This window comes from Hyposmocoma kahamanoa, unplaced genomic scaffold, assembly GCF_003589595.1.
Source record: "Hyposmocoma kahamanoa isolate Upper Pololo Valley unplaced genomic scaffold, ASM358959v1 88, whole genome shotgun sequence".
Taxonomy (NCBI): Eukaryota; Metazoa; Arthropoda; class Insecta; order Lepidoptera; family Cosmopterigidae; genus Hyposmocoma; species Hyposmocoma kahamanoa.
The window spans coordinates 18,433,321-18,461,176 of NW_020654466.1; the positions used below are offsets into that span (position 1 = coordinate 18,433,321).

A 27,856-nucleotide genomic window follows, 5' to 3' on the forward strand; every position below is an offset into this window, starting at 1 on the left:
CTCGAAAAATCTGAATATATAAAAAAAACTAAACCTTTTGTAATTCAACTACTTATATTTCATTACGAAATACATTCATAGATTTCTCATAGATGGCGCTACGGCTAAAAAGTCGTTTATAACCAATCATAAGAAATTCGTGAGGTCCGCTGGTTCGTTCCGTGGCATAGAATCTGCCACGGTTTGCTAGGAGACGTCGGTTCGTATCCGGCCGGGTCGAAGGAAGTTTTTTAAGCGTTCGATCTTTGTATTAATAATTATAACAAACTAAGTAATTAAAATAATTGAATATCATTGTGGTGAAACATTCTGACATTCAATAAAAATTTAATTATATTTAATTAATTTAAAAAAAATCCTATTTTCCCCACTCAATACACTAAATACGTCCGGGCCCTATATTGTGGAAGAAACTAAAGATGCTGGACTTGGAGAATAAGAGAGAATCGTGTCGCGAAGAGAGCGTACCTATTTGTATGACCGACAGGACGCCGTTCGAAGTCTAGAAAGATCTGAAGGACCTCGGCACTAGTAGCTGGAAGGAGCTGGCTCAGATCCGGGAGGCGTGGTAGAATCTGATGTCGTAGGCTACGACCCCATAAGTAAGTAAGTAAGTATATTAAATATGTTTAACGCAAAATAAAAAAGAAACTATTTTTAACTCATATCTAGTTAAGGGCGCAGCTGTCAGCACTTTGATTACAGCAGGCTTCAACGAGCAACTAAAATCTCATACTCATATCCAATTTTATTCGCAACCACTGGACGTTTGCTTTAGGAGCGTCAACTCTACGGCCAGTGATTTAGAGTGTTTTTTTAACCGACTTCAAAAATAGGAACCTTCTAAATCCGACTGTATATTTACGTATGTTACGCGATAATTTGTAAACCGATTTTGATGATTTTTCTTTTGTTGTAAAGAGGGTACCTCAGTAGTGGCAAACTAGGGGATAAATCGGATTTTGCACACTTTCCGGTAACTGATTTGAATAAAACTTGGCAAATAGTTGTAATTCCGCGAACTTTTGTGGTCGGGTTTTTGGTACTCTGTACTGAGATTATATCATTAAATGGGACAGTACGGGGAAATCCAAAACAATAGAAGATACAAGGAAACTGTTTTAGGAATCATTCAGTATTTTTTTGTGAAAACACTCTTTTCGTAGTCAATTTTTGGTCAAGCGGGAATTGTACATAAAAATGAATAAAATTGATCAACATGTTTTTAGTGCTCACTCAGTTTAATGACGGGATTATTTCATTGCATGGGACGAAAAAATCGGGACAGTAGACGTTGGTCAAATTTAATTTAAAAAATTTCGCATACAAGATGAATAACGATGGTGCTGAAGCGCCCACAGTAAATATTGTCCTCAAGTATATTTACACAAAATATAATAAATAAATAACGCATACACTCATAGTGCCACACTAAGGAAACCGTGTGTCGCGGGTGCCTTGGACACACACATAGACAACCACAAATTACACCCAAACTTCCGAGAGAAATAAAATTGTAGGCCATATTTGTGCCGGCCCGGGAATCGAACCCGAGGCAAACCAGCATGGTAAACGTTCGGCCACGAAGGGAGATACTATATTACATCCTCCTCGGCGCCAGTGTGAGTTGAGTCTAAGATGGGTCGACGATCTAATTGACCGTTCATTTAGCAATTTATACAGTAGGCTCTCCAGCAGCTTTTAAAATGTACACATTAGAGCTTAGATCGAACGTTCCATTAAATTGAGCAATCTAGCAGATCGATTTAGTGTAACAGGAAGTGTTGACAATAGCGGCCTTTACACAGACAGTCTATCGCGCGTGATACAGCAATTGTGCGTGATTGAGCGTGCGTATAAAGACGTTGGAAGGAAAAGGGAAAAACCGCGGGATTGCGCGCGCACTCCGACACACGCCAGTTTCACGCGGTCTATCCTGCGCTATTAGCCTTTACACGGACGCGCGAGAGAACGTTAGGTCAACAAATTTCAAACAGGTAAGATTACGATCTATTCGCTCCTGATCACGCGCGATAGTGACTGTGTAAACGGGGCTATTGACTCATCTCGTTCTACGTATAACCAAAATCAATTGCATCAATGGACCTTAGATGAGATGGTATGGTCCAAAAAACGCCGCTACTTAAAAAAACAGAGATCTGTAACAAATGCGTAGGAAATTCGTAAAATCTGCTGACTATCTGTAGCTCACTTGGTAGAGCCCTGTTGGTTTGCCCTAAATTATTGTTTTCACGTAATAATTAACACCCTGATGTGCCCTTTAAATTAGGACCCAACTAATGGCCGATTAGGGGGTCTACTCCCGTTCAAGGTCTGACATTCGTCCGCAACGATTACTATTAAATAAGGACCTTCACAGTGCGACGCGGATGACCCACGCGGAGGTCCGTCGCGGTTGGTAAAATATATAATGCTTATTATTAATGGTTATTATTATGAGTGCGATGCGGTCGTGGAGAGCTATTCGCGCGCGGAAGCGCACTGGTTCTTACGTAATCATTCAGTGCACGGCGGTAGCAAGGCGTGATTGTGAATGATTTCACAATACAAAAATTGTTTATTGTACACCAAAAAAGGAAACAAATACAATACAATTAAATTAAAAAATAAGCGGTGATACAATGGGCAGTCTTATCGCTTTAGACGATTTCTGCCAGACAACCTTTGGATGGAAGTAATTTTATAATTCACAGGAAAAAGTCCTCGGTGTGTGAAAAATTACTGTTCAATAGATAAAAATCGTTAGTAATCTGTAATCCTGTCACTCGAATGTCAAATTAGTAATAGTAACTACTAATTTTCGTATTCGAATGATTTTAACGATCATTCTTTACTAATTAGTCATAGATACTAATCATAGATTCCCTAGAGCATTTCTGCTCGTGATCACCTATATAGTGGTAAATACTGTAAATGTGACGGCGACAGGGATATTTTGGTATGGACATGGTGAATGAGGTGTTCCGATATAATAATCATTTGACTCGTGCACCCGACCGAATGGCATTGACATTCGAATCATTCGACTTGAGTCGAATGATTGTGCTTGGATTCGACTTAGGCGAATGATTTGCCTATTCGAATACTTAGTATTAGTAACATTCGAAGTCGCGCGTCGCTACAAAGCGGTCGGTCGTGTGGAGCGGTTGTAAGGTACTGTCGCCGTCACGGCTGCGTCAATTGAAACCGAGAGGACCACTACGGCCATGCCTGTAGAATATCCGCGACGATTATCACAAAAATAATTTAAAATTCATCTTCCTGCACCTCCGAAAACAATGATACAAATTCTCCTTTAAAAAGTCTTTTCAGAACGATTGTATTTTACCTTGAGGCCATTTTTTACTGAATAAACAGGCGGCAATGACCACTTTATATTTTTATCCATAAATGTACCACGCCCGATCACGATTTGCGAGGAACTGAATGACAGTTCATCCGCAACAGACTTCGTACGCTCATCCGCGTCGCTCTGTGAAGACCCTAAGTACTATTCAACCAAATCAAAAAACAATGTCAAGTATGACCCTTCATTCGCATCATGCGTCTTTAACCCTAGAAAGATAACCTTATTTTAATGTACACAAAAGATAACCATACGCTTCGGAGGCGCATGACATATATATGATTTTTATTTATTTATTTACCTGCCTATTTTATTTACTGACCTAATTATTTGAATGTCAGGTTAATGAACTAATAATAAAAAACGTTTTTTAGGGAAAATATTAATATATTTCAAAATTTAAACTTAATTCAGTAACCTCCATGAAAAGTTTAACAAAATTAACAGTCTTCTTTCTAAAGAGGTTTTTAAAAAAAAAATAGTTCGTTTCTTACAAGCTAATTAAATCACTTGTTACACCTGTCAACTATAACATAATCAGCCTTAGTAATTAGTTTTTATTTGGCAAAAATTTGGTTTAGAGGCATTCATAACAAACATCATTTTTGTGCTCTCCACAAATTATTTTTTTGCATTTGGCGCACGTCATCTTCGACATTCTCTTCTTTTTACTTGTGCAAAAGGTGCAATACCACCTTTTCTTAGCTTGAGGTTCTTCTTCATCCTCAGCGGAGTTCTGCACAGCTGGTTTGGGTAGAATATTTTCAATATTATCTCGAAGACGTTTCGGCAAAGTAGGAGCTTCAAGTCTAACTTTCATCCACGGTTCTGATAATTTGGTACTCAATGTTTTCATGTAATTTCTTCTATTTAGCGGCTTTTCATTTTTCGAAAGGACGTTGTGACAATATATGACGTATGAATTGACAAAAGCCATGTTCAGTATGCCATATAGCATAGTCATGGGCCATCTGTTTGTCTTCCTTGTTATTGAATAATTATTCGGCGGTCATGACGTGATGTTTCGGAAGGTTCAGGGTTTTCAGAAGTTACAGGCGGTGTCACATCGTCTTGATTTAGAGTATCATTAGAATCTTCCAACGGCTCGTCATCGATAAATTCGTCTTCCTGATCACTCTGTACGTCATCAACGCTCAAATGATCTTCAGTCTCACTGTCACTTTCCTGGTGCTCATTTTCTTCATCTTGAGCCACCAATGCAAAAATATCATCATCGGTTAATATTCTTCGGCTCGTCATAGTGAAAACGCAATGATTTTATACTAAAACCAATAAAAAAACAAATTTTCTAAACTTTTTATGTAAATGTAACTCATATCTTACTTTTGCCGAAAGTCACACAAAAGATAACTATGCGCTCCTGGAGCGCATCGCCTAGCCATAACTCCAAAAATATGGTACTTACCGCATCAAAACGACCATCCCACGACGCAGCGAACCGACTACTGAGCTAACAGAAAAGGTCAACTGGATACGAACTTTCGTTACAAAGAGACAGCGAATGAAACTGCGCGCGGGCGCCTCTGAGGCGTAGGTTATCTTTCTAGGGTTAAATTTGGTCGAGTATTTGACAGTCATTGTTTCGGACGGAGAATGAAACTAGACCTCCAGACACGTGTCCGTACAATAGCCCCAATGTCCTCTACATCGCCACAGCCACTTTTTATTAGTATCGTAATCGGTTGTACTCGAGTGCAATCGATATCTATTTTCAATAAAATAACAATGTTGACTGTGATAAACGTTTAAAAGGCAACAATTTATAATTAATATCTAACGCTTATGTAAGCATCGTCAACTGAACAATAGACTCGTAAATAAACAGAACCGTTACTTAGTAAATATTTCAAATTATTTATCGATATTTTTACTTTGATACAATGCTAACAATAGCTAATATGTCATTCATAAAAATAGGATTTATGCTTTTTTATGTCGAGCTTCACAACCTCATCTGACGTTAAGCGACTATGTTACAATGTTAATTGTTTGTCTAGTTCATAACTAGACATAGAGACGATATGTCATTCAATTTGTTTGAAAACTATTCTGCCAAATCATTACGGTGACAACTGCGCTCCAAATGGCCAGGCGAATTCGAAACAATTGACGAGTGTCGTCAATTGTTTCACTTTAAAACGACCAGTTTAACTTGAGCTTTGCTATAACGGAAGAAAATTGAAAAATTACATATTTAATATTTAACTACCAATGAAATGTGATACCGTTTGTTTTGTGGTTAGATGTTTTGCTGTTTTTCCTACACTACCCAATGGACAATAAATATAAAATATTTTTGGACTATACGGATACGTACACACAGGTCAATTATTAGATTTGTTAGCGCTGTTCTATTTCTGCTTTCTAACCCCCCGTTCACTCCGTTAACCCCCCATTATTGCCGGTATCCGCAACACTAGTAACAGCCTCCAAGTGTGTGACGTGTTTGTCCATTTTGGTGAAAGGATTGCCCAATCGGCCTAAAGTAGTCGTCGATTGTTTTCCAGGGTGCGCCAAATCTATAGAGAAAATTAAGGATGTACGTCATCAGTAGAAGGGTAGTTTCTTGCACTCCAATATTTAGTATCAATAACTCTCACTGAAGGTTTTCATTATTCAATATTTTTCTTTTGGTTTCGATATATAAAAGGACAACATCGGTATCGTGTTATTTTTCCGTCGTTGTAAATTCCGACTGACATGTAAGATTGGGGCTATTCGGTTGTTCGGGCCCGTGTTGAAAACAAGTGTTTTAGACTAGGTTTTGCTTGCATGTGACTGGTGAATAATAATTGTAACGATGAGTAAAGTTACGTTTTCCTTTGATTAAAGCTGTTTTCATTACACGGAGAAACAAAAACATCGTGATGGAAAACTCTCTCCTTAGACGAGATTCATACCCAGTCGTGTCACGCATAATGGGTTGTTGATAGTGTTGAAGATATAATGAAATACAATAATTTGTTTGACGTAATGCCTAGATACATAAAAGGTCCCAATGACACTCTAAGCAACTAAAGCACTTGTTAACCTTTAACAGTATTGTTAATGGACAATTGTTACTTCACTAATGAATAGACAGAAAATATGTATCGCAAATGTTGTTTGACAAAAGATTTGTTGTCACATATTTAATGTTTGTTGTTTATTCTTGTTATATAAAGCAATGTGTTGATTAGTAATTTATGACTGGCTTGAACGCTACGGCCTAGCGAAACCTATGGGACTTTAGAAAATTCTTACTATATAACTATATAAAAGAAATGTTCGGCCAATGTATCGTATGGCTTAAACTCTAAGAACGATGCCACACAGGCGCTGCTGGTGCGTTACAACGCATGCCACACGAGTAACGCGATATCGCAATGTAACGTCGCTTCCTTACGCTCTGCAGTACCTCTCCTCGCTTCGTCTCCGGCCCCCTTTTTCAATTTGAACGCATTCATTTTGCCGTGCGTGCTTACCACTCATCATGTGGCATATAGTTCTAATTTATATGTAGTACAACGCAGCGTCACCACTTAGACGTCGTATCACCGACGCAACGCATCATGTGGCATCGCTCTAAGGGCAGACCCATGCCCAGCAATAAAACGTATAACGGGCTGATTATTTTAATTTAATATAATAATAACAAATCTGTTTATTCATTGGTTATGAGCGTACAACAATTGAGAAATGAAAATGGTTAAAAATATTCCTACGTAGGATGTAGTCACATAAGCTACTTTCTTAACTACTTTATTGCAAAATAACAATTGGGTTATTTTGCAATAAAGTAGTTATTTCAATTTAACATGACACTTACTTACAGATTAAGGCGATGAGGTGCCCAAAATCGCTTAAATGTGGTGTTTTTGTGTAAGTTTTTAGGCGATAACATAGCACGTGGAACTTTGAAAATAGTACATCCTGTAACACGTATCTTGAAGTGTAGCTTGAAACTCCTAGAATATTGCTTATTGTCATAGGTAATACAAAAACTGGGTTACAGTGAGACACTGGTGGTTTTTTTTTTGACATATTTTTCTCAGGCAAAGCAAACTTGCTTACTACCAAATTTGGTGTGGTTATTTAAATGGTACTTATCTAGATGCTGACACTTTATTTGTTTTAAATAGAAGACAAATAACAAATTTAGGAGTAAAAAGTAACTTTCGCCTACTAAAGTACCAGCTAAATATTTGCTTGCAAATTATGGACAGGCCTTAACAGTGTGAAAAAATATCATACACAAAAAAATACGTAAATAATGCGTAAATAAATAAATAAATATAATGCGTAATATAAATATAAAGTAATATAAATATAATAAAAAGTAAATATAATTCGTTGAAATCAAAACAAAATATTTAAAAAAAGTCAAATTTAGCCATTAGGTGAGAATAAAAAAAAATATATTTTTGGTTCGATTAGAAGTTAAAACACAAAGTATTCAAAACAAAAATGAAATTATTGTTTGCGTCCTTGATTATTTAGTAAAATTGCAACGTTGAAAACTTCTGCTGCATAGCTTGCGTTCGTGGGACACGTTGCCAGAACTCTGTTTTATCCAGTTTTGACAAATTAATTTATATTGTATTGTAATCGGCTGTCTACCGTCGAGCACGATACTTACGAGATATGTAGTTGGACATTGTTATGCAAACTATAACCAACCCACAAAATGTCACTTTCGAGATAATTAGACTTTTGTAAAAACAGTGTGAAGAAATAAATAGGTAAGTTATTTGAGACTAGAGATGCGCCGAGTACTCGTTTGCTACTCGGTACTCGTTGTACTCGACCGAATAACTCGGTTCATGAGAAGAGTACTCGGTTAAAATAAAGCATCTCAGCTATAGACTTAATAAAGTAAAATCAACAATATATAGAAAATATTCAAAAGAGGTTTATTGCTAGAAATTGTAGACAATTGTAACAATTTCTAGCAATTTAGTAATTTAAAAAGAAAGTTTACATTATTAATAAATAAAATTTAGCAAAGGCAAGTCATGATGTAGGAATATTTACAAGGCTTTCTGCGCGTTCAGGTGATGGTCTGTTCCTTTTTTCTTCATACACATTACCCGCTTCGGCAAATAACCGCTCGCTATACACAGTGCTTGCAGGTGCACATAAAAACACTCGTGCTAACTGTGCCAGTTTTGGATATTTTGTTTTATGCTCTGCCCACCATTGGAAAGGACTCTGCTCTCGCGACAATAAATTTCCATTGACATATCAGCCTCATTCTAGCAACGGGGGCTTTTAGGATCATCGCGTTCCGGTTGTAATGAACCGAGTAACTCGGCCGAGTAATCGGCTCGGCAAATGTTAAACCGAGTAATATTCGGTACTCGGTTACTCGGTAAAACTTGTACTCGGCGCATCTTTATTTGAGACAAACGATGTACTGTAGCAGTGAGAACGATATAGGGAAACTATTATATTATATAGCAATAAATAGAAAATATTATGTATCTTTCTATTTAGTTAACGAGAACCATGTTCTAGTTTTCGTAATGAAAACGCCAAAGATCTACAGTACTTCAGTACATGTGACATGGATCCGTTTAGCACATTTTAAAAAAGACATTATATGAAGACAAGCAGCAAGGTTCTTTTTAGCTATTAAAAAGTTACTTATTTAGGGTTGGTACCTTGAAGGACTTTTATTTTCCCCGTTTTGGCTTGGTATGTATCTTTTGTGAGCGGGTAAAGGACACGTCTGGTGTTCTACCTAAATACATAACTCAATATCACTCGAGGTGTGGGTTGTTTCTTGTTTGCATAACATGTCCAGTTCTTATATGCTTTGATATTTTTTGGTTTGATAGCATGTGTGTATTTTAAGTACAACGCCATCTGCTAGCGGTAATCTATATTATGTTAAATTAAGCGGAAGGTCCAACTACCACACTCTTACCGCATGGGGGTGTATGGCGCCACCCTAATAGAGAAATTATAGTAGGCGCGTTATCGCTCAAGGTCATCGACGCAAGGTCATCGACCCTTGTCATCGTCTTAAGCCTATTTAAAAAAATTACATACTGGCTATTGTTGTAATGTGTCAAAATATGAATAACGATATAGGTATCATTTGAAATATTTATTAGCAACAATATGTTTATATTTTAAGTCAGTTTTACAGTGAACAAGCTTACAATTATGCAATATATACATTCACCATTTTTATGTTTGAAATTATTGAAAAAGTGATTTTATTGAGTAATGTATATTTTTTCAATTTTCCTACAGCACGTGAAAATAACTATTTTAATATCCATGGTTTTAAATTAAAACAAGATAAGTAAGTTTGCCGTTTTTACCTTTTTGAAGTAATTACAAATTCAACAACCAAGTGTTTAGATTAAGATATATATACTATACAAGATTATTACTCTTATATAAAAGGATATTTTGCAAAGTGGACATTTTGGTTACCTGTCAGAAGTCCGAAATTACGTTTTCCGGAAATTACGTTCGCTCGAATTTTCATAACCTGGAAAGTAATTTTGAGAGGAAAATGTTGATTCTTTTAAACCTAATTTATTCTAATCTAACCGAACCTAATCGTGTATTTGCGATAAACATCCAACATATCCTGAAAGAACAACGGTTTCGTTATAATTCGGTTTCCGGGGTAATGAAAATTCGAACAAATGTATTTCGAAAAGAATAAATTCGAGTTTGTGATAGGTTACCGGACATTCTGCGACTGAGCGTAATCCTGATACCCATTCAAATTGACCCACTGCATGTAACTTATCTACAAAACGACTGTTATTCTTTTTATCGCAGTAGTTCCTTGACTAATTGAAGGTTGTATTTAATTATCCTTAACTATGTTACATTTGAACGCGTTAAAGTCGATATTTTTGCGAAAAGTGTTACTTTCAGAAAGCAATGTTTTAGTTGTACTCCGATAACGTTAGTTTTGTAGTAGTTATAAAATAACAGCACTCGGTGTTAAGGTTTGGGATTCTAGTCTGGGCCGCGCCTGCATACCACACTTTTTGAATAATTTCTGCATATTAGGTGGTGTTGTCACTGAACTACTTTATTATTATCAGGTACTTTATAAGTTGTTTTGACTTTGAAGTTTGAGAATATCGAAAAACTTGGAAAGTAAAATTTATAAATCGCACCCCTCATGGAAGAATAGCATAAGTGGAATTACGTCAAATATGTTCATTGCTCCATCAGATACAGTAAAATATAACACACATCTACTCCAATTGGAAATTAGATACAGAAAAATATAACCCACATCCTCTCCAATTAGAGATGGATCTAACGGAGCAATAAACATATTTGACGTAATTACACTCATGTCAGTCTTCCACGAGGGGTGTTATGAAAGAAAAAAGGAATTGTTCAGCGCGCATTTTTTGAGGATAAGCAAAAATTTTATTTCTAATTTATTTTTCATTGAAGTTAAAGTATGGTGGGATCTTTACGTTGCAATATTAAGAGCAAATATTGTCCTCTAAAGGGCTTGCAAAACCTACTCCTGAGATCTCGCTCGTCTTTACCATGATTTGTATGCATTCATCTGTCCACTTAACAATTATGAAGGAAACAATTGAGTTACATCTTTCGATTCAGAATTGGAAATTCTATGTGGTGATGTAAATTATTCATGCTTAGCTGAATCATGGACCCCAAATAAGAAAGATTGTGGAAAAGTCGCAGGTCACGAAGAGAGCTGTAGAACGCTGTGTATATTCCTCCGAGATCAGTTCTGAAACACAAAGATCTGGGGAATAACGAGTCTGATATCGATCAGGTGATAGCTAGCAGACGTATATGCCAATAATCAGAGGGTAGAAGGGCGCTGGAGTGTACAGAAAAACGTAGTCAGGCAAACAATGGCCTGAACTGGCAACCTTGTCAAAATGGCAGGAAAATTTGAATGAGGAATAATAAATAGTAATAAGACCGGAAAGAACGGTGTGCATTAAAAGTGACCTACACACAGCAGTGGATGGATAACAATTGAAAAAGAGGAAGATATTAATTAGTGATTCTCAAAGTGTAAGCGAAAAAAGAGAGAGAGATAAGTAGTCAAACTGCAATCTAATGTACCTTGTAAGCCAATGCTCTTATACGTTATTTGTTTTTCTCACCTATCAACAGCATAGAGAAGATTTAATAAAAAGGTACTATCAGAGAATGTAGTTACAATGAATAAAATTCCTACTAAAGAACAACGCCTATGGCCTTCACGGCGCAATTGAATGGCGTGGAAGATAATTTCCTTCAGCCTTTTTCCTATGTCACTGTCGTCCGTTGACGTACTATGAAAATTCATTATACTCTATGATTCATTAAATAGATATTGCGGACAATATGCACTCGCTATTACATATGTGGCTAGTACCGACTCAAAAAATAACTAATTATATAATGTAAATATACAAGTATCAATATTTTTATTAGTGATTACGTAAAATTTCAAACTGATTAGTAGCACACACCAATAATAATATTTTATCAAAATTATAAATAATAGGTTTGTACAAGAATTGTCACTTTGTAATTATATAAATAAACCACAAATGTAGATAAATTGATTAATAAGTAATTATAATACTCTATACAAAGAAGACAAAAATAAATAAAAAGTATTTCGTGCACGGTTGTCGTTTGGATTAAATCAGTATTTTGTTATTTTACGCTTTTTACTGTAGTGACTTTTTGTAGTTTTACAAGTTAGTTGAATTTAAAAAAAGTTTGTTATTAATGTTAATGATTTTAAATTCAGAACATCAGTTTTTGATTCGGAAGACAGCGTGACGTCATAGTACGTGCGACCTCTTGCGGCCATGCGCCCGCTCAGATTTCCTTGAACGTGACATACGCCTGCTGATAATAGAGTTGCGTCGCTGTCATTGTCGATAAGAATATTGCAGGTAAATTAAGTAATTAAAAAATTGTAAAGTATTGTTTGTAACATAGAGAGTTACAAACAGTAAAACTATACGTTTTCCGATAAAAATTAAATAGGGTACAAAATTCAACAGTCATCACCAGTGATAATTATTCTTTCTAGACTAACCGAAGTGTAACAAGCGGAACGAGCGAAGTTTTTTATCATTCACTCGAGTTGCATAATTTGCGGTCTTAATTACTCGGTTGTTTCTCAATCAATATACATGAAATTTTAATCACAACTAACATAAAAATACAATTCTACAGGTTGTGACGGAGCCCAGGTATTTAATTTCGATCTGTGATTTGGGATAATTAAGATCAAATTAAGTCTATAGAACATGTTCAATAGTAAAATTTGCGCTCAAAAGTGTGCGTGCGTAACATTAAGAATTGAATAAGTTGCTGGTAAAAAATATCATAATTTTTTTAATAAAAAAGCGACCTTTAAAGTTTGTGGAATTAAATCTATTTGCCAAGTTTAATAAAAATCGGGTAACGGAAAGTGGGTCAATATCAATCTTTAGAGCTGGATAATCAAATTTGATTTGTATGGGACTATTACTTTCTTTTTATTTATTTTGTTACAAACAGTCATTACAATATGAATTTATACAGAAATTTGAACTATGCTATAGACGACGAGTACCGAATATTACACTTAAATATTAATAACATGTACTAAAAGAGCTTAAATATATAAGTAGAATACAAAATAAACGCGTTTTTGTTTTGAACCAAAAGCGAATGGTTAACCATATGGCTGCTTAGACAAATTACTAGTTAGAACTAGAGAAAATTAAAACAAAACTAATTAACCGGGATGGTATTTATTATTATAGTTTTTATTCCTGAAGAACCTCCTTTCCAGCAATAAAGAATTATCAAAATTTGTTCACAAAAATGTCGATGTAACCACATATAATTATATATACAATAAATACTAATGAAGTCGGTTGAAGAAGAGAAATAAAAAGACTGATGCACTTCAGTAAGGATATTCTGCCTAATTTTGTTTATTTTGCATTACACAAACAGCCTCAAATAAATATTACAATAAAGTTAATTCAGTTAGTTGCGGCTCTAGCTTGGGCGGTTAATGTACATCGAACCGTAAAATTACTACGTTTGCACAACGACAATATTTTTTTTCCATAATCCTTGCAGGGATACAGTTACAGTCGTATTTATCACGTATGGTCCTTATAATGTTGATTTGAACACAAATTAGAACAGCCCTACAGACGCTCGCTATGCGTCGAGAATGTTCCAGGAACGAACGAATAATTATTTAAAAATTTGCGATTGTTGTCTTAAAGCCACATGTCAGATCATACGTCAAAAGTGCTTCTATTACATGAATATAAAAATATTACTAAGTATATGAAAGAAAATAAGCTATCCTATTTAAGAGTTTATTAAAAATCGGGTAACGGAAAGTGGGTCAATATCAATCTTTAGAGCTGGATAATCAAATTTGATTTGTATGGGACTATTACTTTTTTTATTAGCTTTTTTTTCAGCTCGAGTTAAAATTGTTCCTGTACTAATATGGTTCATTTTGCTTGGGTCGAGCGGCAGATTGTAACGCTCACTGGTATTGCCAGACTTTCAGACACCTGGTCACACCATCGTTTCAAATCGGTCGCTTGCCCTCAATCCTGCCCGTAACAATTACTCTCACGAGACTATCAGCGCTGCTGCGTGCAATGTGACCAAAGAATTGCAGAATGCTGAACAAACAGACGGAGGATAAGCGTTTGTAATTTTGCAAGTGCAATTCCTCAAGCACGGATACGTTCGTATGATGTGCAGTCCAGGGAATCATTAATAAATCGCTTTAAGCGTCCAGGCTTACGCGCCATATAAATATCACTTTATTGGCCGGTAATTGGATTCATTCCACTAGAAATTAATAAAAGACAAAATACACTTTAGTTCTAAAACTCTCTCGCAAGTCATCGCACATTCCATCTATCATTTATCATTTTAGCAGTTCTTTTAGCAATAAAAATTCTATATTCTACCAGACTCTTATTATTCAAAGGTGAACAATCATAAACAATGACGTACATTTTTTTGCCATTTTTTCAGATTTGATTACCAATAGCTGCATTTTTTTGTATTAATAATAGAGTTATCAAGCTTGTAATCAGCATAAGTAGGGGCAACTCAGCAGATAACAACACAGGCAAGCCATTACATCAAATAATGTAAGTCTTACTTTAGACACGTGTACGACTACTGCTTGTCGATGGTTCAAATGGGGCCCCATGAATGTTGCAATTTTAATAACATAAAAAAATTGGAAATGAATTGATTTTTCTAACAAACCACCTAACATAATAACTCGATATGTATACCAGTATGGACTGAACCGTGAAAACCTAAGAACTCCAGCAGCAGTAGAGCTCCTTGTGAAAGAGTTCATCCAGGGAAGCATTGTCATCTTATTTCTGCTAAACTGTCTCCATGGCCGAACGGTTACCATGCTGGGCTGCCACGCAAAGGTCCCGTATTCGATTCCCGGGCTGGGAGTAATATTTGTATAGCCTACATTTATTTCTCTCGTGAGTTTGGGTGTAATTTGTGATAGTCTATGTGTGTAAAAATTCTGCCGCCAAGCGGTAATTTGAGCATTACTGCGTTTTAGTTTTGAATAGTAAGGGTAGCTGGTGTAATTACAGACACATGAGACTTGTCAACTTATGTCTTAGAGTGACTGGCGTAAAGGCAGTGCCCCTCAGGTCTTTGCGATTTAAAGCTCTGAGTGGGACTGCAATTTCTATGGACAGACCGTCCTGTTCCCGTCACTAATTATCATAAAAAAATTAGAGCTGTCATTGAGCTTGAATTATGGCCCAAAACAGTGTTTTTAAAGGAGACTCTTGTAGGATGTTTACTACGCTAATAGAGGTGACGTACATTTTAATTTTTTACATCACGAAATAGAACATTTAATTCTAAATCGAACTATTTAATTAATGTTTTCCCGTCAACATTGTAAGGTCATTTTGTGCTCAAGGGGACTATATGTATAGTAGATAATGATTGTACCTATAATGACAAACAATTTCACTTAAAATAAAATCGATATAATCGATCATAAAAAAGCAATTCTACGGTTAGGTCAGGTGGAGTAAGACTAACGTTGGAGGAAGAGGGACTTGAACACTTAACTTATAATCTAAAGAGCACTATAGTCTCTCAGTCGATACAACAGAGAAACAAATAGTTTAATATATTTCAAAGAGATGTCGCTACGATGCTCCAAATCCAAAAGGCGGAAAAAACAAATTAGACAGTTGTAAATTCTTGAGAACTCCTTCTGAACTGTTCCTCTTACCTTGTCTTTTGAGGGAAGAGAAACGTCAGCATAATTTACGCGTTTTCGGAAAATACATAATTATATATTGACACACGACGACGGCAACTTTTAGCAGCGCATCTGTAGTAATGTAGTCGCTAATCGTCTACCTTTACACATACGGGCGACTTTAAGAAGCGATACAAACGCGATGTAAACGCAATGCAAGCACGATGAAAACGCGATGCACGTTTTTAATTACTGAAATTATTTATATAATTTTTTTATTTTACAGATTTTTCGCACATAATCGATGAAGTCGCGCGTTTGCATCGATGCAGTCGCGCATCTAGAAGTCGCCTTGTGTATTCTAAGTACACACACAGTAAGTGTGTACTCTAAGTATTGAATTAAGCGTAATGATTGTTAAAACGTGAAAAGCGATAAACAAAGGTAAGTTTAGTGTACTTCAAAATTCTTACTATATCATTATATAATTCTTATTATACTCTATATCACTATCTGTTCCTTCTAGAGTTCAAAACATTTGACTCAAGTATGTTCCCCCCATACAGGGTGTAAATTTGAGACGGGGCAGCAGGGCCAGCCACCTTAAACGTTGTAGTTACAGGAAAACGGTACTAGAAGACTATCCATGAATTTTGAAGATATTTTGATTGGTATTCACAGGTTTTGAAAAAATGGTACAGTTAGCAAGATAAAAGGCAATTTTTACAAAACTTTTTTTTATGCCATTCGATCTGGTCTCTGTCAAGGATCAATAGTCTCTATGGGACCAAGTGAGGTAAGAGTACTCGAAATGTCAGAAATCACAAAAAACTATTTACCATACATTTTGTAAGGACATATTTAGTAATTAGTTATTCTAGGTTAAGGAAACTAACAATAAGGAAACTAACAAATTGACAACTTTGAAAATATTATGTATTTAAAAATAAAAACTATAACAAAAAGCAAAATAACATAAAAAATGTATGATAGTAAGTGCTCGAATTGATTGCCGCCTTGGTGGATGCATCGATTCGCTCTCTTCCGCAAAGAGCAAGTAGCGGTTGAAATTTTACTCGGATGGATTCCATTGAAAATTGCTGCAAGTGCGTCTTTCAATTGTTGAACACTGTTGTATTTTTTTATAAATTTCATTTAACTAATACATAATATGTTGTCAATTTGTTAGTTTCCTTAACTACCTAGAATAACTGATTACTAAATATGTCCCTACAAAATGTATGGTAAAAAGTTTTTGCGATTTCTGACATTTCAAGTACTCTTACCTCAGTTGGTCGCATAGAGACTATTGATCCTTAACAGAGACCGGATCGAATGGTATAAAACTTGCCTTTTATCTTGCTGATTGTACCATTTTCAAAATCTGTGAAAGTCAATCAAAATATCTTCGAAATTCATGGATACTCTTCTAGAACCATTTTCCTGTAACTACAACGACTAAGGTGGCTGGCCTTACTACCCCGTCTCAAATTTACACCCTGTATAGGATTTCTAAATATTTTTTAGCTAAACTCGTTTGTTATCATAAGTACGATTACCGACTGATATATGGTAGAACGTTTTTTTTACAAATGGGTTTAGCTATCCGAAGGGAAACTGTCAGCTTTCTGGGCACGATGCCATTAGGCGTGGGCTTGGATTACATTTTGTGCCTTAAAGGGAAAAGTTTAAGGTGGAAAATTATTTCTTTTTCCTTTCCTACATATTTTTTTATGTAAATATTTCTTACTTAGGTTAAGTATATTAAGTAACAACAATAAGATGAGTAACTCTACATTTAGTTCCATCGTGAACCGTTGGATAGTGTTAATGGTATCTTGAAACATGCAAGCAATATGTTAACGTTTTAGTACAAGTCTGCCGCCGTTAGTTGAAAGGGCGCGTATGACACTTGTTTCAATAATTTTGTTACGCCGTGATAATTAAAAGAAAAGACCGATCTGTCCCTATTTTTAGTATTTTCCAAGATGGATCATGTATGAAGTTAACGCAACAAAAAAGTAGATATTTTACAATTTAATTTTTTTCAACATTATTTTCTCGGTTTTAAGTTTTTGTCACATGCGCTCTTTCAACTCACGGCCGTAGAAGTCAATTCTTATATTTTGAATTATAGAGTGCTGTTCAGAACTAGCTGCATTATACTACATTAAACGGCCCAAGCTCTAAAGAGCCTATGTAATGTAATGTAAGAGTCTATGTTCCACTTTAGCCCTAAATATCATGCTCTTACGTCTATAAGACACAGTATTGGGTATCTAGTCTCGTTAATTTAGTCTTGTTAGTTAGGCCTACGCAAGTTTTCTAATACACAGCTCTCAATTTTAACGATCGACGTCTCATTTGGTCTATCCGCGCACCCCTGTCCATTAAGCCTGCTACATTGCTAGTTTTTAAATTTATAATGGCCATAAACTATGCATTTTTTAATTTAACAAAAGACGTTTCTATTACGAATTGCCTATTACCATTTTTGCAAGGAAAATTATTTTATCCGTTACAAACATTGACTTACAATTAAAAACAAAATAAAAAAATAAATAAAAGAATTAGCATCATGATAGTAATTGTTCAATCTAAATAATTTATTTTATTTCTTTACTACTTGATCATATCATTGTTTTCTTATATACAGCAGTTACCTTACCCAACGCATTAGCATAGCCATACAAACGGGGAACGCTGCCAGTATCTTGGGCACCTTGCCGCGTGGACCCAATTTTATTCAGATAATTTAATCCTAGGTTTAGTTTCTTTAGTATTTAAGCTTTTATTGCACGTTTCCTGTACATTTCTTATAATATTTTCTAAAAATAAAATGGATTCAATTGGAATGGAATTAATTGCCCGTGTGCACCCAGAATCAGCGTCATTTTTTACTTAACTAATACACTCTGTCTATGTTGTGGATATTCCAAGGATTCGCACGACGCGATTCGCTTCCACATTTGTATGGCGAACGGCTTTGGAATGGAATTCCCAGGCTACAGACTTGTTCCCGGTATAATTTGGGCCTATTCAAGACCAGAGTGAATTTGTTTATGCACGTTTACAATAGGCATTAGTTAGATGTGCATGATCCATCGTCATTTTCTATCAGGAGAGTTTGAGGTTAAATGCGCTCGTTATTTATAATAAAAAAAACTCTCCTAATGTTCAAGAAATAAAAGAAATGGACTGCCAGTAATGAATCAAGTTCAAGACGAATAAACTGTTACGCAATAATAAAATGAAGGTTTTGCAACATTTCTTTAGGTAGGTTTTGCAACGTTTTTTCATTGCAAGTAGGTAAACGTTTCAGTTTAATAATTGTGTGATTTCTTTTTATTCTTGCACTGTGCTTTTTTTTTTACATTTTTGAAAGAATTCAAGGTAAGAAATAAAACTATTTTTCCGGATTTAAAATCGCGTATGTTTATTTTTTTCAAACAAACCAGCGTTTTTGGCCCTTTACAGGTCCCGTGTTCACGGTTGATAATAAAATAATTCTGTTATTTCTCAACCAATTGGGTATTTTTTGTTAAGATTAAATCGTTTTTTTTCAAGTATTGTGTTAACTCTCATTTTCAAGTACTATTTGTCTTTGTAACGGGTAAAATATTTTTACTTGCGATTCAAGTTACAGAAAAATTCATAATAGAAATATACGCGTTTTGAATCCGGAAAAATAGTTTCATTTCCTATGTGTAACAATCGCTAAAACCTAAGAATTCAAGATGCTAAATGTAATCTTTTTTTTATTTTTTTACGTAAATAACGAAGTGATTACTTAGTTTTTATCGATTAATAGACCTTCGTGGTTAGGTTATTAACTTAACGATTTTAGTTAGAGGTCTTACCCTGTTATGATTTGAAGTTTTTGGAGAAGAATAAAAAGTCATCTTGGTAAGAAATCTGTAACCAGCGATAATCGTTTAACTACAACACACAGGCAACCGTAGATAATTAAAACTCAATACTTCATGAACACTGTTTTCTTTAGTATAGTGAATCGACGTGATCTTTAGCTCCGATATTTATCGAGCCGACAGATTAAGTAACGAAGATTATTCAAGTTGATACGTTGTGGTGCACAAGAGCACATCAAGCTTGACACTTTGTCTTTGGACCGTTCTTATCGTAAACGGGATAGAGTTGGATTTAGGTCTTAAGTGTAAAGCTTGACGTGCTTTTGACTTTGTAACTGTCTAATAACTTATAATTAAATTATAAATTATAATTAATTAGAATGCATTCTTATTGTTTATTGTAATTAATCGTCGGATTCTTCTCACTTTGAACTTGAGTACACAAATTGTCAAATGCATCACGATCCCATTCACGATTAAAAATTCTTCATAAATAAAATCGATTGTTATAAGAAATCAAATCGTTAAAGCATTAGGACGCCACTAATTGATTAGTCCTCGAGCTGTCAAAAGTTAAATAAATGGTTGACCGGAGTTGCCCTAATATATCTCTCCCGCTTTATAACCCACTATCCTCAAAGTTCCCTCGCCCCATTAACATAAATAACGCCTTAACTGTAGCACCTATATCCCCCCATATTTCTACCCTATATAAAGTCATGCAGATAAACAATATATATTGTTTGATGTCTTTTCTTTTAAATTCTCATCTGAGTATTTCTGCGGATCCATCAACACCGGTTATTGTCTCAATAGAACTCAATGGTTTTTCTCTTTTTTTTCTTTCTTTCGGCCGTGACTTTGTCAAAATCATCATTTCATATGATGGAGCCATAAAAAATAAAAAATGAAGTGAAGTTGAACGGAGTATATTATGTGGGCTCTACTCCTTTGGCGGGAGGTATGATGGTGGAAACGAGAATTTCTTCAAACAACTTAATGTTTCCATTCAGCATACAGTCAGCCAGTTTTAAGACCAACCTGAAAGATTTGATTCTACAAAGCTTTCTTTGCCGTTTATTTATATTTCGCCTTTATTTCAAGTACCTAGATACTTTAATGTGACAAACCTTCATTGCGAGTGACTTTTGTTAATATTACAGTTTTTCAATGTCAAGTAAGGAATTTATATTCGTAAATATTGTGCCTTAATAAAAATATTTGGTAATTTTTCCGATAAATTAGTTTGACGATCTTGCGCTTGTACACCGGTTTTCATGGTGTTGCCATCTCCGAGGTATTGGGTTGGATCCACAATCGAGTTAATGTGGAAAGACTAACTTTTCTGTATTGTGCGAGTCTGGGTGTTTATGATACCGTCGTTAAACTTTATACATATAAATATACAATACACCAATACACCGCACACACTATTAATATTTTCATATATCCAACCAAATAGCTACAAGCGCAACCAAACTTTGTATGTGTAATAAAAAAACATAGCAAAATATATGAGTTAACCTTAAAATAATAACGCATAGAATGATAGTTCCATATCAAACAAACTGTCACAAGTGAGGCAAAAATCAAATTCATGTAGGCTAGTTTTAGTATTAGGTTAATTTTCGGTTCTAGTGAATATTTATATAAAAATACAAGTTGAAACGCGTTACTTCCTTGTGGAATGTGATGTTAGTATCTATTTTATGTTTGTCTGACGTATTTTTACACTCATTTATCGCACCTTTCGTCATTTTTAGCAAAAATTCTGGAGCTGTTCGCGGTGCAAGTTGACCTTGAGCAGTGACGGCCCGCCCGCTCGTGTAGGCCCATTGGGAGCGCTTCAATTTGCCTCACTTAGCGTGTGCGGACTAGGTTTCTATGCGTTATTATTCTAAGGAGTTAACAATAAGATAATCTGAAGTGATATAAAGGCGAGCTTATCATGTAAAGGATTTTGTTTCAAGTATTTTACACGTTTTGTGGTGTTATAGTTGCGTGACCCGTGATTTCAACAATTGGAATGACATTTATATTGCTTCAATTGCAAATGTATACGAGTAAAACATGTTTTATAAGGTTTTATATGTCACTTTTTATATAGTGTACATATTTCTTCACCAACACAAGCGGCGGGTGCGAGGCAGCTCCAACACACCTATCTGCAGCTGTTCGCCCCAACTGTCAAATCGTTCGATATCAAATAACGTGTGAAATTTGTCAAAATGTTGGCTATTGACATTTCATTTCGAATAAAACTTCATCTCGATAGATACTACAATTTTGAGGTCGAATCAAATTGTTTTGTTTTTCAAAGATGTTCGAAATTTGAATGTAATAATAACATCGAATTCGATGCTATATTACGCAATAACACAGATTGCAATAATAACATTTTCACAGATAAGAAATTTGTTGTAACAAAACAGTTTACCTTTATGCTGGTCGTAATTTGCGGTTTTTGAATACATCACAGAGGGTTTATGATATGTGTGTGGATAAAATTATTATGAAGCAATTTATAATATGAACTTAAAATTTTTATACTTTTAATTTTGTTTTGTAATCATTCTTATACTGTTTTGGAAAGTTTTCTTTTTTTTAATTTTTGACTGTTTTAATTTTGATTTTATAATTTTAATTTATTTTTCACAATTCTTTCATTTTAAAAATTTTAGTGACAGATGGTAAATTCTAGCATCAATTTTTAAATACTTTTAATAACAAATATTATAGATTGTGAATGTCTGAAATAAATGAATTATTGTTATAAAAAGAAAAGAAAAACTCACCCTTGCCAATCCACTAATAGGAAACTTTTCGAACTCCAAAACATTCTCTTCTCCTAAACCTCGTTCCAGCTGTCCAGCATACGTCCTTGCCGCCATCACAGTCGCCAAAGACATACCATCACCAATGAACAGTATAGCATTTTTAGCTTTATTCTTATTATGATGTTCTGCCAATTTGAGTTTCAAATGTTCTTTCGCAGAATTCTTCCAGTATGAGGAGTGTTTTTCTTCTGTTGGTATGTAAGCGGGGCTCATAATCGTGTCGAGAACATGTTTTGGTTTCGGTGTAGACGTATCTTCTGTAAAATAAGGGACACGTGTGATTTTTCATACTTAAAGCTGACAAATTTGGACTTGATGAATTTTCTTCGTACATACATATTTTGTAACAAAACGAACCGTTACATTTAAAGAAAAATGACTAATGTACTTTAACAACTACTGACGACCCAACGGATTACTTGGGCGATGGAAGGGAGGGTTGAGGATGTCCCGGGCTCAATTCCCAGTAGAACCAATTTGGAAACTTTTTTTCCAAATTGGTGTCGGTCGGGGTGTACTGTGTAGCGTTCCGGAGTGAATACCGTGGTATCTGGTTTTTATTCTACAGGGAATTTCCTGATTTCAGACCAAGTAATTGGCGTGGTGCACATTGTTATTATTAAAAACTGTAAGCGCTCAGTTACACGACGCGAAAATTTTCGCGCGGACGCCCAATTACCACGCCTTCACGTACATTAATGGCGAATCTGAATTCTATTTACGGGACAACAACATTTAAATTGCTCTGAATAATACAACTGCACAGTGGCCGCGCGAGTCACCGCGTAGACCATATTCAAGCCAGACTCGCCCACGTGTCCGGGACGCTCATTGAACTTAAAACGTAAAGGCTAAACATACAGAGCGTATTTTGCCATGACAGTCAGACACACGCGGTCGCTGCGCGGCGGCCGTGCGGGGTGGGTGCGATGAAATTCGCGTCGAATAAATGCGCCTTAAGGGTTGTTAAATATTAGGGCTGTCACAACATAGTTATTCATAAATAAAAAAGTGACAAGTAAGACATGAGACATTTGGTGAAGAATATTTAACAGCAGTAGAGCTCCTGGTGAAAGTGTTTGTATTTCTACTGGCAAGCAGTAGAAGTAACAGATAAGGGTGCTGAAACTATGGGCTATAAATATGGAGCCGACTTCGAACTTTGCTTATAATTGTACATATAAACTTAAACTAAAAAATTATTAATACAAAGATCGAACACTCAGAAAAAATTCCTTCGAATCGAAAATCCGACCGGATCGAAGGAATTTTTTCTGAGTGTTCGATTTTTGTATTAATATTTTTTTAGTTTAAGTAGAGTAATAATTATAAAAAACTAGTGGAGTAATTTCACAAAAAATAATTGAACATCAATTCAATAAAAATTTAATTAAACTAAAAAGTCGGTTTTCCCAAATAATAATAAGTAAACGCGTAACATACACAAAAAAGAAAATACAGTCAAATTAAGAGCCTCCTCCTTTTTTTGAAATCGAAAATTTTTTGAAAAGTAAATCGGTTAAACAATGTCAGGAACAGGAATCAGGAAAGGGACAATATAGACATAATTCGTTCTCGTCGGCAGAATGCCCAAAACGCTGCTATCGTTCCCACTTTTTAGGGCTAAATTGGACCAGTCCAATTCCAATCTGTTATTTTTCTGGATATTATCATTTTATTAAATTAAAATATAAATTTACTGATTAATTATTATGTATAATGTTTTACATAAAATTAAAATGTACTATGTTATGTATACACTAATTATTTGCTATTTTAGTTCACGTTGAAAAAGGTCCACATTAAACTATTTAAAAACGCGTGACATAAAGAATTAAACAACGTTTCAAATGGCTTCTGTCAATATTCTTCAATAAAAGTAATTAATGCGCAACAAAACTAATTGCCTTTATCTATGACGCCTAAACTACAGTCTAATTGTTATCTAGGTGTGTATTAGAAAAACTATTATGACAGTGTACCATGACACAAATTATAACAACCTTCATTATGATATCTTTTTACCTAATGAAATAAATGGATTTTGTTTAGTAATTAATTTTATTTCGTAATGGATAATAAGAGTAAAGATAATCATTTTAAATACTATACATGGCGTCTCACGGCTATGCCACACCGAGGAAAAGCACCTTAAATACCGTAGATAAAACATTTGACAGATTACAATAGTGAGGTCAAATCGGAAATGCTAACTGACAGCAAACTGGCGTCAAGCTCAATATCTCTGATCAAGCTTTGACGCCAGTTTGCCGGAGATAGAAGTTGTGCTGGCGATCCTATAAGTGACGATCGTATTGGATTTTTAAAAATTTCGAATTTCGAACAACAAAAAAAAAAGTTGTGTTGTAAAATTACATATTCCAAACATTTTACTGCACGTCACTATTGACAACAACGTACATCAATGAGCTCCTTTTAATTTGAATTAATACGAAACTTGATGAGTGGACAACCGTCAAAACGGCCATCATAGCGTGCCGGTATTGTAACGAGTACAAACTTTTAACTTATTATTTTAAACAATCGCCATGAAATGATAAATAAATCGACAGGAAGAGAAATTATCAAAAGACTGAGAATTTGTATAGTACTGAATGGAACACATTTTGATTATTAAAATTTGATAACTTAAATGGATTTTAAGTTAATAATAAAATATTAGCTGTGTGAGTAATGACATTGAAAGAAAAAAAGACAGTTAAAAACAGTAAAAAGAATCAACCCAGCATTGGGATCTAATTGGAATTCACGAGAGTTGTAACGCAATCAGATGAATTGTAACGGTACACATACGCGTACAAACACAAATTTTTATTCATAAATACATAATATATTGATTTATTATACCATAAACTTTTTCGGAAACTTGTTAGTGAAATTGAGTAACAAAGAATATTTATTCAGCTGTTTACAAACTTTTATTTAAGTAAATTGACTTGTTTTTAACCACCAAAATGAACAAAACGCTTGGTGTGTTAGGGCCATATCTGCCAAATTACAACTTATTCTGTAATAATTTATTTCATATAGCTCGTACTATTTTTATAATTTTCATGTGTTAAAAACGCTATTGACGTATGATCACATATGTGGCTTTCATACCAAGCTTAGAAATTTTGTTTTGGTATGTTTTCTTCAATTCGCTTTTTAACTTGAAGGACACAGATGATGTTTCTGTTTTCAATGAAATAAGTGGATTTTTAGTGTTGACACGTGAACTTAAGACATTCGTCACGGTTACAATCAAATCAATCAATGAGCGAAAAATACGTCCATAACGCATTGTGGTCTCTTTAAAATATCTGTAACTCGTTATTCGTGTTATGGCACTTATTCTAATTATTCATAGCACAGGACTTAAGTATCTAGTTTGGGCTCCTGTCTCCCATATCTATACTCTATGTTCGATCATTTATATTTTGTACTTATTGGGAGATAATAAAGTAATATATTGTAAAGGATATATTTTTTATTATTTGAATTCTCTTGTGGTGTTAGCAATCAATCAATAACTAATTAAGTAGTGTAACTTTCTCTCTCCTGTATATCTTAATGGCTATCTATAAAGTTATTTTATTATAAAGGGTTTTTCAACAAGATATTTGTTCTGTAAATCAAAATAAAACAATAAATTTAGATGACAATGATTCAATGATTCGTGAAGTGATTAACGAAATAGACCCACCACTTTATCAAAAAGTGATTAAAAATTTGAATAAAAAAAACGACATCTGTAACTGTAGTCGTGGTGGACATTTATCAGACGTCATTTTTGATTCATAATTGCCAAACCTTACATTTTTTAATACATTAAAAATTTTAATTATTGTCATGTAGGTAAATTTATTGTTTTATTTTGATTTACAAAACAAAGTTCTTGTTGAAAAACCCTATATAACATATTTAATAAAAATAACTTTGATATTGTTAATAAATGAGAATGAATGTGGATAAAAATAAAGTAATGGTGTTTGAAAGAAACGATAGTATGTCAGAATACGTAGTTGAAATCGATGGAAAGTTGAACAAGTAAAAGAGTTTGTGTACCCGGGATGCATGTTTACAAGGGATGGTAAATGTGAGAAAGACATTGAAAGAAAAGTAAAAAAGGGAAATGCGGTGAACGGGGTCATAAAGGGAATGACGTGCAGCCTGTCTATATCTGAGAAAGCACGAGTGGCAGTATATAATGCTGTGTTGGTTCCAACGCTAATATATGGGAGTGAGTGTTAGGTGTGGCAGAAGAAGCATAAGAGTAGAGCGAATGCAGTTGAAATGAGATCCCTCAAAAGAATATGTAGTGTGCCGCTGTGTGACAGAGTGAAGAATGGTGTCATATGAAAAATGTTGTTTGTAAGAGGATGTAGTGACAAAAACAGAAAAGGGTATGTTGACGTGGTTTGGGCCCATGAAGAATGATGAATTAACGTAGATTAACGTAAGAAATATATAAAGCTAACGTAGAAGGAATCATTGGAAAAGGATGGATACAAAGAGCATTCTCTCACCAAATTAAGAGTGTTGTTAAAAAGGCTGGAGTGCGTAGTGACAAGAATAAGTTGTATGAAAAGATTGATGAATGTAAATGAGGCAAGAAAGGTTTGTAAGGATCGTGATAAGCGGCAATCGATAGTCTCTGCCTACCCCAATGGGAATGTAAGGGCGTGAGTATATAAATAAAAAAAATTAAAATAACCAAAACGCATCGTAACTCAGAAATATAAACGTTCATTTTTAAAGAGACCACAAGTCGTTGTTGTTGTTTTTTTCGCTCTATGAGTGTTTCCGTTCTTTGAGCCTAATTTTGCATTTTGTCTTTAAACAAAGTTATCGGAACATGACAGTGATAAGAGAGAATTGTGATGTGAAAGGTGTTGTAGTGACTTGAAAAGAAACGACAACGCCATGGTTTGATCGCATCGTTCTTAATGGACGTACTTTATAATTTTGAAAAAAGATTTACATTCAATACAGTGCTATTGTTGGAATAGGAACATTGGATATTTTAGGAAGTCATCGGTATTACTAAGTACACTACACACGCACAAACCTCCTTATTTCCTTTTTTCATTGTCCTCAAGGGGTCTACCTTCAATTGAATTAAAATCTACAAGGTTTGTAAAACATTAAAAAGGCCGGAAGCATGCTAATCGCGACATTGACACTTTTCCTTGTCAGTTTAAAAGAAAAAAAGATTCTCAATTACTTTATCTTTAAGCATTATACACGTATACATATAAACATTATACATGGATACAGTTGTATTTCTAGGTATAACGTTAGATGCTAAATTGCAATGGGGTCCCCATATAAGTAAGTTGTCAAAACGGCTCAGCTCTGCAGTGTACGCGATTAAAAAAATAAGGAAACTTTCAGACGTCGAAACCGCTAGATTGGTTTACTTCAGCTACTTTCACAGTCTAATGACATACGGCATTTTGCTTTGGGGTAATGCCGCCGATATCAATAGAATCTTTGTCCTGCAGAAACGTGCAGTTAGGGCAATTTA

The 27,856-nt window shown here is 34.8% G+C and overlaps 1 protein-coding gene across 3 annotated transcripts in view; it reads right to left on the bottom strand.

Moving 5' to 3' along the window:
- LOC113235616 (membrane-bound alkaline phosphatase-like) overlaps window positions 1–27,856 on the bottom strand; it is a 66,108-nt gene that overhangs the window by 14,704 nt on the left and 23,548 nt on the right. For all 3 annotated transcript variants that reach the window (XR_003310884.1, XR_003310883.1, XM_026471386.1), the window contains exon 2: window positions 22,285–22,583. Coding sequence is in view for 1 of the 3 variants with exons in the window: in XM_026471386.1 (XP_026327171.1) it covers window positions 22,285–22,583 (299 nt within the window). In the remaining 2 variants the exon portion in view is untranslated. The remainder of the gene's footprint in view (window positions 1–22,284; window positions 22,584–27,856) is intronic.